Raw genomic sequence first — 14,395 nt, forward strand, 5'->3', positions numbered from 1 at the left:
GTCACGCCAACCCTGGGCCGGTCCCCGCAAGGGCCGGTCCCCGCAAGGGCCGGTCCCCGCAAGGGCCGGTCCCCGCAAGGGCCGGTCCCTGCACCTGGTTGGAGAAACTAAAACCAGGGGTCACAACCTTAAAATCAGAGGCCAGCCCTTTCACACTGAGTTGAGGAAGAACTTCTTCACTCAAAGGGTAGTGAATGTATGGAACTCACTACCCCAAAGGGCTGTTGATGCTCAGTTTTTCCAACATATTCAAGACTGAGATAGATAGATTTCTTATTGCAAAAGGGATTAAGGGATATGGGGATAAGGCAGGGTCAGGTTATTAGCTGGAGTTAGATTAGAAGATCAGCCATGATTGAATGGCGGGGCAGGCTCGAAGGGCCGAATGGCCTACTCCTGCTCCTACATGTTATGTTAAAGGGCACTCAAATTGTTTGATCAGTCACACATAAATCCGTGGGAATGTTGCTTTGATCTTCTGGGTCAATGAGAATTTGAACACGATTCTATATTAAGGAATCTTTTTAAGAAATACTGTAAAATGAGGCCTTCTGTAACCTTTGTTTAATTGTTTACACCAACACCAAACAACATAGATAAACACCACTACCATTTTCACTAGAAAACTATACAATACTGAAACTAGGTGGATTGGGAAACATTGCCACACTCAGTCTCATCTATACAGGTGATGTTAATTGCTTGTCTTTTCCTCCAGGTTAAGAAAAACCTTATTATTTTGACCTAATGTGTGGGATTAAAACCAGGACAGCAACTTTAAATTCTCAATGTTAAAATTGTCATCTGCACAAATCTTTCCAATCAACAAAGATTGAGTAGGAATTGATGTGCAACTTGGAATTAACGTTTTATCCAAATGAAGGACTATGTAAAGGGATTACAATGTGGAAGTGTATATTGAAACAAAGCTTGTGTTCTATTATGGCACTTTTTCTGCCGTCAGCACTGCAGAAGCTTGCTTGCGAGCCTGAAAAGAGAGAGGCACAGATAGTCAATGTTATTATGAAATAGCTTACAAGAAAAGTAACATGCATAAGTAGATATATTGCCACTCTTTTTAAAAAGAGTACGATGAGAATACTTGCCAGACAGATAAATAGACAAACACAAAAGGATCAATCAGTCAGTCATCTCAAATCCAAAGACAGTAACACCATTTCTGAAGAGGACCCAACAAATCTGCAGCCAGAAAATCCTCCTGGTCTTAATCCTAATGCTACATCCTCAAAATTGATCAGTTTTCTATCATTCTTATGCCGCTTGGGTCAGTTTAGGGCTCTGACTCGTCACTGACCCATGCATTTAGAAATGCCTTATTGACTATTCAGTGAGGGGAACCTCTGGTGCTATGGTTATACTGGATGAGAGAGACAGTAAAATAAAGAGCATAGTTTGGGAGATACTGCTATTCATTTCTTCCATTTGATTATATCAGTGTTCCATCATTACTCTGGTTGCTTAATTATGAGGCTAAATGAAAGGTTATTGGGATAGTGGAACTATTGGCAACAGGCATCATTCTAAGGATAGGTCATGCAGGTTACCTTATAGAAGACTTACTCTACTCACTGGAATATTTATAGAGACTCCATATGAGTAATTGTGTCAAACTGCATCACTGTTAAACACTCCGAGATGCTACTCCCATGAAGGGTGCTATATAAATGCCATGTTGTAGTGTTCTAATGGTGAGGGGAGATCTTTCCCCAAATGGTCTTAAGAGCAAGGAAATATAGCATTTGGAATCTTTATAGAATTCTGAGCCTGGTTAATAACACTGCCAGTCAGAGTTAGAGATCCACAGGCTTCATAAACTGTGAGACACAAAATAAATGCAGCACTCAGATACAAAAATATGGAGAAATTTGAACGGAAAACTTGGAAAATCTCACATCATTCTCTTTATGCTCAGTGAACTCAGTATTCATTCACTAGCCAGGTCTCTGATACTAATTATTCTACCTTAAAATTATATATAAATAAATTCTTTATCAAAACTAGACAAGGAATAACATTTTAAAAAATCAGATCGAGATGTAATCATAAGAGAGTGTGAGGATGAACATGCTTACTGATGACTCAGTAATAGGCCTGGGGGAGTACTTCATTGTCAGAGGTTCTTTTCTTCAGATGAGATATTAAACCTCCCTATTCAGGTGGATATAAGAAACATTATTTGAAAAGAGAAGTGAGTTTCTTATGTGTTCTGGCCAACAGTCACCCAAATAAAATTGTTCATTCATTTCATGGCTATCCGTTGGGCATCCGCAAATTAGCTGCTGCATTCAGCTATAAAACACACAATCACTTGCATGGTATAATGCTGAGATAGCTCAATGACATAAGGTGCTATAGTAAATGCAAGGATTATTTACCTAAAATCGAGGTGCTGCCATGATCACCCGGATGCAAAAGAAATAACAACAACAACTTCACATGGGGGAGCATCTCAGAACAGAAGAATTATAAGAATCAAGAAATATAAAGGATGCCTTTTATAATATTAGAAAAGATTTTGGTGAAGCAGTTGCGATTATCAGTGATAGCAAACTGCTTAAGAATCATTAACTGTTACTGGATCATTTTGTTCTGGGGATTATCAGTACAATTCAGACATACACACACAACACACTAAAGTTAAAAGACTATTTTGCTTCATGTCAAAACGTTATTAATAATCCTTGTTTTGATATAGCTCTTTATCACGTCTTCGAGACATCTCAAAGTGCTTCACAGAATATACTGTGAAGTGAATTGACTGTATATTTTGTGAGCGAAAAGCGGTAGCCAATTGCGTACAGCAGCGTCCCACAAACAGTCGTGGATTGAGTGACCAAATTCTTATTCTTATATTTTTTTGGAAGGAATTACTACCCCTGGAAAAGCAATCTGCCAACAATCAGGTTCCTATTTACTCAAAGGCAAACAGAGGGGTGTGGAGTAAGGAAACTTTCCCAACATTTCACTCTGCCGGAAATCAAACCCAGGTCACTCGCTTGCGAAGGGAGTGTTCTAACCACTGACCAACGATTACTTGGATATTCTACTCCAAGATTACTTACATTTTTTTCCTCAACTGACAGAAAACCATCAACTGCCACTATCTGATATTGTTTATGTTTCATGCTCCCAATGAATCTACGGATCATTTTTAGATGTCCTGCATTCATATCGTGGAGTAAAAGCTTTTGCATTGCTTCGCAGTGGCTCCCAGGGTCAAAAATCAAAAGGCAAAGTGATCCATTGTTCCTTTCTTCTATTCCTACAATAGTCCGACTGTGACCTGAAATTTGAAAGATATTTTTATTAACAGGTTTTGCACTTCTATCAACATGGTCCGCAACTCTAAATACCATTCAAAATTAATTTATTGTACATATTAATGATCATACTTGAATATGACCTTACAAACTGAATGCAAAAAAGCATTTGAAGAATTGATTTTATTTTAACCTTGGTGCTGGAGATAGATTGGAGTTTTGTTTGTCCATATGACCCTTGGATGTAACGTCAATCCCGTATCTCTGCCTGAAGAAAAGTATTGCTTTATCCACTCAAACAACTGGGGATGTGTACCTCCTGGTCCCGTGGGGCGATGAAAGTCAATAATTCGACACCTAGATAAGACATCCATCCAGGTTGAAGCTAATTGAAATCATAAACTTTCAACATGTGCGCAAAGTTAAACAATAGCAGCAAAATTTACAGCAAATAAAACTGCAAACTAATTATGTGTTCTGCTGCAGTTTCCTCCAATTTTGTGCTCGTTAGACTCCTCAATCCCAAAGATGATTGTACTAGTTTCACTGGCCCAAATACATTACAATTGACCATCAACATAGCCTCTGTAACACTGGGAGGATGTCTCAAAAAGATGGTCATTGAACATGTGAAAACTTAGGCAGTTTATGCCAGCAGTCTAATTTGATAGCGTGGGTCACCAAAGTTGCCTGCCCTCCCATCGACTGTTGGACCTTCAGCCTTTCTGCCCGCACTCTCTGAAATTCCATCCCAGAGTCCCTTTGTTTTGTCTCCTTCAAGGCCCGTCTCAAGACCTGCCTCTTTGACTTAGCCTTCAGTCATCTTCCGCCCCCCCCTGCCCCACACACACCCCTTGACCTCACCACTCCCAAACAACAACAAATTGTATTCTCAGAGCCCCTTTCATGTCGAAAGGATGTCCGAAGGGACTGGACAGTTGAGGGTTTTCACCTGATCTGGAGATTCGATTCAGGATGGGAGGGGATAAAAAGATGACCGAAGGTGCAGTCAAAGAGGACCTTGAAGGAAGTGAGAGAAGAGGCCGGGTGGAGAGACTCTGGAAAGGAGTTCTGGAGCATGGAGGCAGAAAGGCTGAAGCCTAACTGCCAAATTTGGGGTGGCCAAGGCTGGGGACGTGAAGCAAGCTAGGGCCTGCTTGGTGGCGGGAGCGAGTGCTTTGGTGGGTTTTGGAAGGTGTCAGAAGTAGGATAGGGCAAGTCCGTGGAGGGATTTAAGTTAGGCCATGGATTCTGATTTGGGGAATGGGAAGCCAGTGGAGCTGGGCAAGGATTGAGGTTCAGAGCCTTGAGTAAGAAAGGCCACCAGCTGCAGAGTTCTGAATGGTGTGTAGGTTGTGGAGGAAAGAGTTGGGAAGTCCAGCAAGCAGAGTAGTCTAGCCTGGATAAGGGTTTCAGGAGCTCAAGGGGAGAGATAGTGGTGGAGATGGGCAATGTAACAGAGGTTGAGAAAGCTGCTTCAAATCATACTAACTTTACTCTTAGAAACGTCAGCAGAGAATAAATTTCTGTTGCTCCAATCCAAGCCCGAGTGCCCTGCAGTTTATTCTTAAAATGAGCAGCTCCTTGAGGATCAAAGCCACGTTTCCACGTCTCCTCGATCATCGACTGAAGTTTTGGAATGGAAGGAATCACCATCATATCTAAAAAGGATGAAGAAACATTTTTAAACCTGATCACCTAAATATTTGTTTTAATCATTAAAAAATCATATACAAAACAAACACTCCAAAACCAATAACACGAACAAAACAACCAAAACCCAAGGATTTGAAAAAGAACCAATACGAAGTTCTGAAGTACTCTGGACTACCTGGATAGGTACGGCAAGACCTCTATGAAAGAGGCTGAGGTGGCTGAACATGGAGCATGTCAGGGAATTATATTTGCAATTCTTTGGGTCTTCTCCGAAAGAACTCTGCTTTATGCACTGCACCTGATTATGCATACTAATCACAAATCACATAGTAAAGACAAGCAATATTAGTTTTATAATAAATAATAATAATCCTTGCATTTGATATAGCGCTTTTCACTTCTTCTCGATATCTCAAAGCGCTTCACAGGATAGACTGTAAAGTGAATTGACTGTATATTTGTGAGCGAAACGCGGCAGCCAATTGCGCACAGAAGTGTCCCACAAACAGTCGTGGATTGAAAATGAACAATTTATTATTGTTTTGTTTTGGAGGGATTATTATTAGGCGTGTGGAGTAAGGAAACTTGCCCAAGGTTTCACCCTGCCTGGAATTGAACCCAGGTGTCGCGCTTGCAAGGCGAGTGGTCTAACCACTGAGCTACAGGACTCCACGAGACTCGTGGAGATTCCACGAGATCCGTTTTGTGACCATATGAGGAGTACAAAGGAGATACTGACATCCTGCCTATTATATCAAATGTAAGGATGATTATTTACTGTGGATAGCAATGAAGGGGATCTGGACCAATTTTGCAATCAGCTTGAATGGGACTACCTCCTCCGGGAGTACTTCTTTTCCTGATGGAGCAAATAAACTTCACTGGAGCTGAACAAATTGGAGTGATGTTCTAAAAGAAATCAGATATAAATACCTTCTACCTCATGGCAAAAACACAATGCTGGCCCACAAGTAGCAGGCCTAACAGCTCAGCCAAAAACAAGTCCTTAAATCTCTTCCCTCTGGAAGCTGTATGAGATGGTAGTAAGTGCCTCTGGCAGCAACAATGATTCTCAATTCCATCACATTACTGCTACTAAAGGTAAGGCGGCAGTCAGCAACACTGCTTTAAACTGAACACAACAGTGCCAACGTAAACCCAATAATCTAGTCTTTCCTTGCTTCATTTATGAATCTCATTCAATTCATTCGAAGCACAATTAGAGCTTCTCACGGTCCTATAAATATAATAATCCTTGCATTTGATAAATTGTCTAAAATTGTCTGAAAACACTTCACAAGAATGTTACATTTGATTATCTATGAAGACAAATAATAATAATTGCATTTGGTATAACGCCTTATCATGTCTTCAAGACGTCTCAAAGCACTTCACAGAATACATGGTAAAGTTTAGTGACTGTATTTTGTGGGCAAAACGCATCAGCCAATTGCACACAGCAGTGTCCCACGAGAATTTGAGTGACCAATTTATTACTATTTTTTTGAAGGAATTATTACCCCTGGAAAAGTGATCCACCAATCTACTAAAAACCGAGTTCCTACTTACTGTTTAGTAAACAGGCGTGTGGAGTAAGGAAACTTGTCCAATGTTTCACCATGCTGGGATTCAAACCAAGGTTTCTCGCTTGCAAGGCGAGCGCTCTAACCACTGAGCTACAGGACTCAGCTAAGTTTCTGTGCTGTACATTCTTTGTAAATCTTTGTTAAAAAAGTAGGTTTAAGTAAACTGTTTCTGATTGACTCTTTGCAAGTTTTTTTTGCAGACAAGCTGCTCACTTGCAGTAAATAACACTTTAAGCATTTAAATCATTCAGTTAAGCATTATTAGTTTTTGTGGAAAAAGCTACACTCATATTTAATGATTGATCAAGAATTTCCTTGAGGAATACAAGTATAACTGGAATATCCAAAGTAAAAGTATCACCATGATCTAGGAACACTGATTTTGATAAACATGTGTAGAGAGCCTATGAGTAATTTAAAACATTTTCCCTCTTCCCTTCATAAGTGAATTCTTATGTAAGAATATCTGTACCATGTAAATGATGCTTAAATTGTTCTATCTTCATAAATGAGGAGAGGAGCATTTGTAAATTCCTGTATCCACATCCCCAGCCTTTATCTCCTATCGAGGCATGATAATGATTGGTTTCGGCACACAAAAAGACACGTCGTACTTCTGTACCACATCTCTGGTAATATTCATTCAATGCTTTTATCAACCCTGAAAAACAAGAAAATAGTTGAATGACGAGGTAGAGGTAAGGCCATCATTCAGCCACTGAGCTTGTACTGACATTTTATTACATCATGGAGATTTTTTAATCAATCTACGGCTGACTGTGGCACTGTGGCATCGTGCATCACAGAGCATGTACGAAGCCAAGCGGCGGGAACAAAATAAAGAACATACACAAAGCTAAGCCGCAGCAACAACAACAAAATTACATTTTTAGAGGGCTGAGTCCTCCCACAGGAGTAAACATAAAGATGAAGTGTCTGTCTGTGTGTCAATCATATTGGATCCTTTGGTTGCAAACATAGCTGCAATGGGTAAAGCTAGAACTTTATAAAGTAGCTACCTCCCTTTGACATCCAAATCAACTTTTGACAAAGAAATATTTGTGGCAGGACATTTACTAAAAAAAAGCACTGCAATAAGTTCAAAGGGTTATGCCAGTGGAGTTTATATTGTAACAGACTCTGGAAAACTGCCAGTGAGGAAGGCAGCTATGGATGCCACACGGAAGAGGTTACTGCGTCACCAAGCTCTCTCTTCCTCCCCATCCCTCCCTCCACCTTTGCCCTAGGTCACATGGTGGCTAGGTGGTTTGGTGGAGTTTAGAATAGGAAAGGAGTGATTTGCAGGACTCTGGCCCTGAACCCAGGTGCCTGCAGCCCTCCGATACTGTTAATGATAAAGAATGTGTCATGTTGCTGCTGGGGCTGTTGAGGTTTTCCCCTGTGATAGTAAACTTGTGCTTCTTGAACAGTGTGTGTTTCCATGTGTGTCAGCATCTGTCTGCTTATGTAATCCAGTTTTAGTATTTTATTACAGTTTAAACACAGATTTTTACAGAACTGGAAATCCATCTGGTCAGCTTGAAAAAAAATCCTACTCTACCGCTCCATCTAAAAATCTATTCCAATCTATCTCTCATGAATTTTACTTTCACTGCATCCCTCAATGGTGTCTTTCATACATTGACCACTCTTTGGAGTGTAAAGCAATAAAACCAGTCTATTGCCATCTTCTGAGGTTGAGGAAGTTAAATAGGATTCCTCTGAATACAGGTTGAATTCTGAGCATAGGCACATAAGAACAGCAGTAGGCCATTCAGCCCTTCGAGCCTGTTCCACCATTTACTTAGATCATAGCTGATCTGTACCTCAACTAGCATCAGTGGATTCAAACCCAAAGAAACATTTCTGTTAACATATAGTGTATTCAACAGTGGCTTTCTATTTGAAGAAATAAAGCAAGTTAAGTGACATAGATTCTATCGTTATTAACCTGAAGTCTTAGTTCTGCCATCATCTTCCCCCAATGCTAATGACTCCATTATTGCTGCTCTCCTTCGATGGTACTCTGCAGGATTCATTTGACCACGTTCCACAGCCCGCTCCATATTCTGAAATGCTTGTTGTTTGTATCCTCCTTGGTTATCTAAACCATACTGCATCTGGACAGGAGGGGGAAAAAGTATAACAAGTTCAGAAATAATTTGTATCCATGTTTGTTAAGTCTATACAATGTGCATATAACTGCTGTACATCCTGATTACTTTCAACCAGTTAAAGTAACATCTGCAGTGCTTTAAATACCTCAAATTATTTCAGTTCTCATCCCTAGCTCATATATGTGGTGTGCTGCAACACTCTAATAACAGCCTTAGACCCTACAATCATCTCAGTCTGTTACCAGTTTGTCCACTCCTCAACAGTCTGGAAAACTTAATCTGAGAACTGGTTGTCATTTTCTAAGACTAGATTTTTTCAGCATTTGCCAGTAGACTATCCAGCAACAGAAACCTGTACAAAGGCCAATCTTGTTTTCACTACAGCAACTCAGTGATAGCTTAACTAACATTTGGAAACGTGTTTGCCCAGGATATAGCTCCCAATTACCATTATCACAGGTAACCTGTTCTCCACCTGGTATCTGATACATGTGGAAGCTCATCACCATGCTTATGAGTATCTAAATCAGAGTTCTAAGCATCCCACCTCTACATGGAATTTCCTGAAATATTTATTGGAATGCACACTCTCTCCCTGGAAGGATGCACCCTACTTCCCTAATTCTAGAGAGTATTATGTACAGATAGGCAAGAGCCAATAAAATCAAGTTAGTCAAACATTACAGGTAAAGATTTTGTTGGGCCAGCCAGGTGTCTCACACATGTGGAAACCCATCACGATGCTTAAGAGTACCCAAACCAAAATAGAGCTCCATGCGGTAATAATTCCTTCAAAATAACTAAAAGTAATTTGGTCACTCAATCCACGACTGTTTGTGTGACACTGTTGTGCGCAATTAGCTGCTGCATTTCGCCCACAAAATATACAGTCAATTCACTTTACAGTTTCACTTTCCGTGAACTATAAAGTGCTTTGTTCCGTGCTTTGACGCCTTGAAGATGTGATAAGGCGCTATATCAAATACAAGGATTATTATTATCTCACCTACACATGGAAATTATCTTGTTTTGGAATGGAATGCACGCTCTCTCCTGGGAGGGATACGTGCTGTTTAATTCACTCCAGAGAGTGTTAGGCATAGGCTGGCAAGAGCCAAGGCTTGGGGACCAGAGCATGCATTGAGGTACTGCTGGTATTTAGAATCCCTGCTCCGAGTGACTGCTCTGCCAAGTTGCACCATGAGTTGCCTGGTCTGCAATGCCCTGGAGTACTGTGGACCAGTCTGGCTCTGAGACCATCGCAGAGGGCTGGATCAATTCCAATATTTCATTGCCAGGCGTGTCACATTGGGCCAGTTCTGCTCCAAGAAGACACCACTTACTCCACTATCCTCTTTAGTGAAGACATCTCTTTTTTGCCAATACCTGAAGTTTCTGAAATTCCACTTGTTCTCTCTTTGCTTCATTTAACCTCCTCAGTCTTTCCTCCTCTTCTTGTAGTTTTTGGGCTAGTTGGCGATCAGCCAGGAGAAATTCTAGGGACAAATATAGTTGTATAAAAAACAAAAGTAAAATAAATGTTTCATTCATCCAATATTCGGCATCTGTAAATGAAACTGAGGTTTGTTGCACAATCAGCCTTTAGATTATATGAAATCTTACCAAACTTTAAAGTGTTAACCTGGCTCAGCTGGTAGCATCTTGTGTCAAAGTCAGAAGGCTATGGGTTAAAGTCCATTTTAGGGACTCCAAATTCATGGTCTAGACTAACACTCTAATGTTGGGGGAGCGCTGCATTGTTGTGGGTGCTTTCCTTTGGATTAAAGATTAAATTAAGGTCATTAAAGAACCCATAACAGTAATTACAAAGATGAGGAGTTTCTTCCAGCATCCTAGCCAACAATCGTTAAGATGTCTCAAAGTCCTTCACAGGATATACTGTAAAGTGGATTGCCTGTGTATTTTGAGGGTAAAACGCAACAGTCAGTTTGTGCAGACCAATGTCCCACAAACAGCTATGGAATGAGTGACCAATTTTCTATGGGAGATTTATTGGCCAGGAAACCTTGAAATCGATCTGTTAAACGACAGGGAATTAGTGTCAAGTCAGGAGGTGACAAAAGCATGGACGAATATCTCAGCTGCATCTGGAGTAAGCTACAGTCGGACGCAGGCAATGTGGTAGAGGAAGACAGTCCTGGTCAGGGACTGAATGTGAGGAAGGCAGGACAGCTGTGGGCCAAGCTGATGCCTAGGTTGTGCACCGGTTCGATGAGCCTGGCGGACAGACTGAGTGGGTTTAGGAGGTTGAGCCACAGGACAGAAGGTGAATAGTGCCATGGGATCTTTAACATCCATTTGAAAGGCAGACGGGATCTTGACTTAACATCTCATCTGAGGGACAGCACCTCCAACAATGCAACATATCCTCAGCACTGCATTGGAGCATCATCTTAGACTATGTGATTCTAAGTCCTGACTTGAGGTTTGAACCTAAAATCTTGTTTTGAGTTTTCATTTTAGGAGCTGGCATGTTGGACAACTTTGTGAACCTGCTGATTAGTTTAACAGATAAAAAACATAACCCACAAAAGCCAGCCTTTTAATAAAACTAGATCAAAGAGAGAAAGGGGACACAGTGCATTACCTTCAGGTCTGTTCTCCGCTAAGTGCAAATCCACATGTTCCTGCAGTATCTGACAACTTGCAAAGACCAGGCTGCAAATGGGACATGGATACACTGCCTCCTTCCTACAACCTAATCAAGGAAAGTACAACTTAAACTAGATCAAAAAGATTTTTTTTGTAGAAATATTATCATGTTTGCATCTGATATTGGATTTGCTATCAATACTCAATTGCTGGACCATCTTACAAGAGTTTTCTTTCAAATTAACCCCAATGTCATATTTGATTGCCATTTACTATGAATGTTAAATCACAACCATAGCAAAAATTGCAAACAGTAAAAAGTACCACAGAACTTTTAAAATAGGCAATATGTTGGTGTCATGGTGTACGCATGAGGTAAAAAGGAAAGACACCCTTCCTGTAAGGAACCTGTATGAAGTAGGAGAGATGGGCTCAATATAATCATCATTAATGAAATTTACAGGCTAACTGCTCGTAAAATGGCAGCTTTCAGTATTTAATTTGATCGTGGGTGTCACACATGGAAACCAGGGAACCATTCTATTGATTAAGAGTATTCAAACCAGAAAGATTTACAATAATCTGATAAGACGAGATCAGTATGCCAGCTTTATATGGAAATTTTTACACCTAGAATGGAATGCGCACCTTCTCCCTTAAGGGATGCACCCTGCTTACCTAATTCCAGATGGCAGGTTTGCAAGAGCCAAGATTTGGCGATTCCAGAGTGTTTGTTGGGGTACTGCTGGAATTGAGCTAATTAAAATCACAGAGGGTTAATGAAAAACCATTTGAGAATGCACTCTGGCAGGCTTCCTGCTACTTGTCAAGGATCACCAACTAGGGCTTTAGCTTGTGAGGATAAAGTAATTCATTATCTTATAATAAGTCACTCCATTCCCATCACTGGTCTCTCAGTTACACAAAATGAAGTCTGGAATACACTGCTCATAATATATAATGCAAGTTTGGGTCATACCTTTTGAGGGATTTTCCATCAACTTTGCATGTTGGATTTTAACATGTTCATTCAGATCATCTCCTGAAGTTCCCAATAAACCACAAAAAGGACATTCAGGGGCATCAGTCTTCCCAAATTCTTCAGAACTACCATACATTCCTTTCTTTTCTGATCTTTTTCGATGCTGATCTTTCTCTGGTTGCTTTTGAACAGTTCCAGAAAAATGTCCACAGGAAGTATCTGAAAGCACTGATCTTCCAGATTCCCTCTTTCTGGGTAAACTTTGTCTCTCTAGTTTTTTAAACCCAGAATTAGAATTGGACATTGGAAATTCTTCAGATTTTGTCTCTTTTACCCTCTCCACCTTTGATTCTTTGTGGCCTAAGGTATTTTCAACTTTGGACTGGGACATCCCATTAGTCCACATGGAGGAATGTAGATAATTGTCTTTACCAGTTAAATTTCCATTGTGGATGGGTTCTGTCTCATTGTGAGAAATGTCTATATGGACCATCAGTTCATCATAGTTTATTCCATCCAGGCTGCAGAATGGACAGCTGCACTCATTTTCGTCATGGGCAATAAGAATGTGTATCTTCATGTCTGGCTCAGACAGGCCATCTTGTCCACAGATATCACAAGTGAACATGGTCAACCGATGGGAATCTCAATACTGTTTATAAGAAAGATCAATGATGTTAATTCTCATAAACAGCACACCTGTACAGAACAACGAGCTTTGAACATTGAACTGACCACAAATAAATTCTGTAATAATAATAAAATAATCCTTGCATTTGATATAGCGCTTTTCGCATCTTTGAGGCATCTCAAATCACTTCACAGAATATACTGTAAAGTGAATTGACTGTATATTTGTGGGCGAAATGCTGCAGCCAATTGAGCACAGCAGTGTCCCACAAACAGTCGCGGATTAAGTAACCAAATTATTATTTTTTTGAGGGATTATTATTAGGTGTGTGGAATAAGGAAACTTGCCCAAAGTTTTGCCCTGCTGGGAATCGAACCCAGGTGTCTCGCTTGCGAGGTGAGTGCTCTAACCACTGAGCTACAGGACTCCGTAATATATACAGTGCACATATGGAAAGTGGGGCATGAAATCAGTTTGATGCTACAGGTTAAAATTCGACAATCACTGAATCCTCCTTTTTTTAATGATATCACTCGTTACATTTGGAATAGTGACTTTCATCTCAGGAGATTGACCCAAAGTGCTTCACAGGGCATAAGGCAAAGTGGAGTTTTTGTGTTTATTGCTGAACGTGGCAACGAATAGGAGCGCAGTAACGTCCCGCAAACAACCCCGAAAAGACTAATCAATTTTATGGAGAGGTTTGTTGGCCACAATAGCAGGAAAACTTCCTTCTCTTCTTGAATTAGTGCCATGGGATCTTTAAAGTCCACCCGAACAAGCAGGACTATGGTACAAACAAACGCAAAGCACTGCAAATGCTGGAAGTCTGAAAACAAAAGCAGAAGTCTCTGGGAACGCTCAGCGGGTCAGGCAGCAGCAATGGAGAAAGGAAAGTGAGTCAAACGTTTCGAGTCCACGACTTCCTTCGTGAGAAGCTGTTCTGCTGAAGGGTCGTGGACTCGAAACGTTGACTCACTTTCCTTTCCCCACAGATGTGGCCCTGGACCTGCGGACGGTTCCCAGTGGCTTCTGCTCGTGTTGTCGGAATTTGGTATAAGGTCCTCTTAAAAGTACAAGTTATGAAACGACACCTTTCCTTTTATTTATTAGAAACTTAATTCGCAAGTGAACATATGTTTAAATCTGCCCCTCTGACACACACAGAGCAACGGACGAACCCACTCCCATCCCCAGACCTGGACACACAAACACCTGCCCCTCTCGACACACACACCAGACCCCCGGGGCCGTACGGACCCTCGGCACAGCCCACGGAAAGCCCTGAACATACCCGGACAGCAGCGGCACCGCCCGATCAGCTCCACCGACTTCGCCCCTCACTGCGCGCTTCCGCTTCTCTTCTCCAATCGAGTGCATTTTCGCGAACGACTATTTCCGGTGTTGCAGCTCTCTGTGTCCGGGCTCGGGGTCGGGATCAACAGCTTTGACCGTGGCGCCACCGTAAGGAATCGTCCTCCTGATCCACTTCCGGCGGGACCTGTCCCCGCCCCCTCGTCCTTCCCTTG

At 41.2% G+C, this 14,395-nt stretch overlaps 1 protein-coding gene across 2 annotated transcripts; it reads right to left on the reverse strand.

The window, feature by feature from the left end:
• Positions 1 to 532: 532 nt before the first annotated feature.
• On the reverse strand, positions 533 to 14,237 carry zufsp (zinc finger containing ubiquitin peptidase 1). 2 transcript variants are annotated; one of them, XM_042333677.1, is made up of 10 exons: positions 14,161 to 14,237; positions 12,668 to 12,887; positions 11,249 to 11,359; positions 10,027 to 10,136; positions 8,475 to 8,643; positions 6,996 to 7,184; positions 4,774 to 4,942; positions 3,475 to 3,638; positions 3,084 to 3,304; positions 533 to 988 (listed from the first exon to the last, which is right to left on the reverse strand). In XM_042333677.1, the coding sequence occupies exons 2-10, from the start codon at positions 12,861 to 12,863 to the stop codon at positions 941 to 943; spliced, it is 1,377 nt and encodes a 458-aa protein (XP_042189611.1). In that variant the 5' UTR covers positions 12,864 to 12,887; positions 14,161 to 14,237; the 3' UTR covers positions 533 to 940. The 2 variants fall into 2 exon arrangements, with proteins under 2 accessions (XP_042189611.1, XP_007908528.1); XM_007910337.2 differs by having other exon boundaries at positions 12,233 to 12,887.
• Positions 14,238 to 14,395: the final 158 nt, after the last annotated feature.

The sequence above is a fragment of the Callorhinchus milii genome, unplaced genomic scaffold (assembly GCF_018977255.1).
Source record: "Callorhinchus milii isolate IMCB2004 unplaced genomic scaffold, IMCB_Cmil_1.0 Scaffold3, whole genome shotgun sequence".
Lineage (NCBI taxonomy): Eukaryota > Metazoa > Chordata > Chondrichthyes > Chimaeriformes > Callorhinchidae > Callorhinchus > Callorhinchus milii.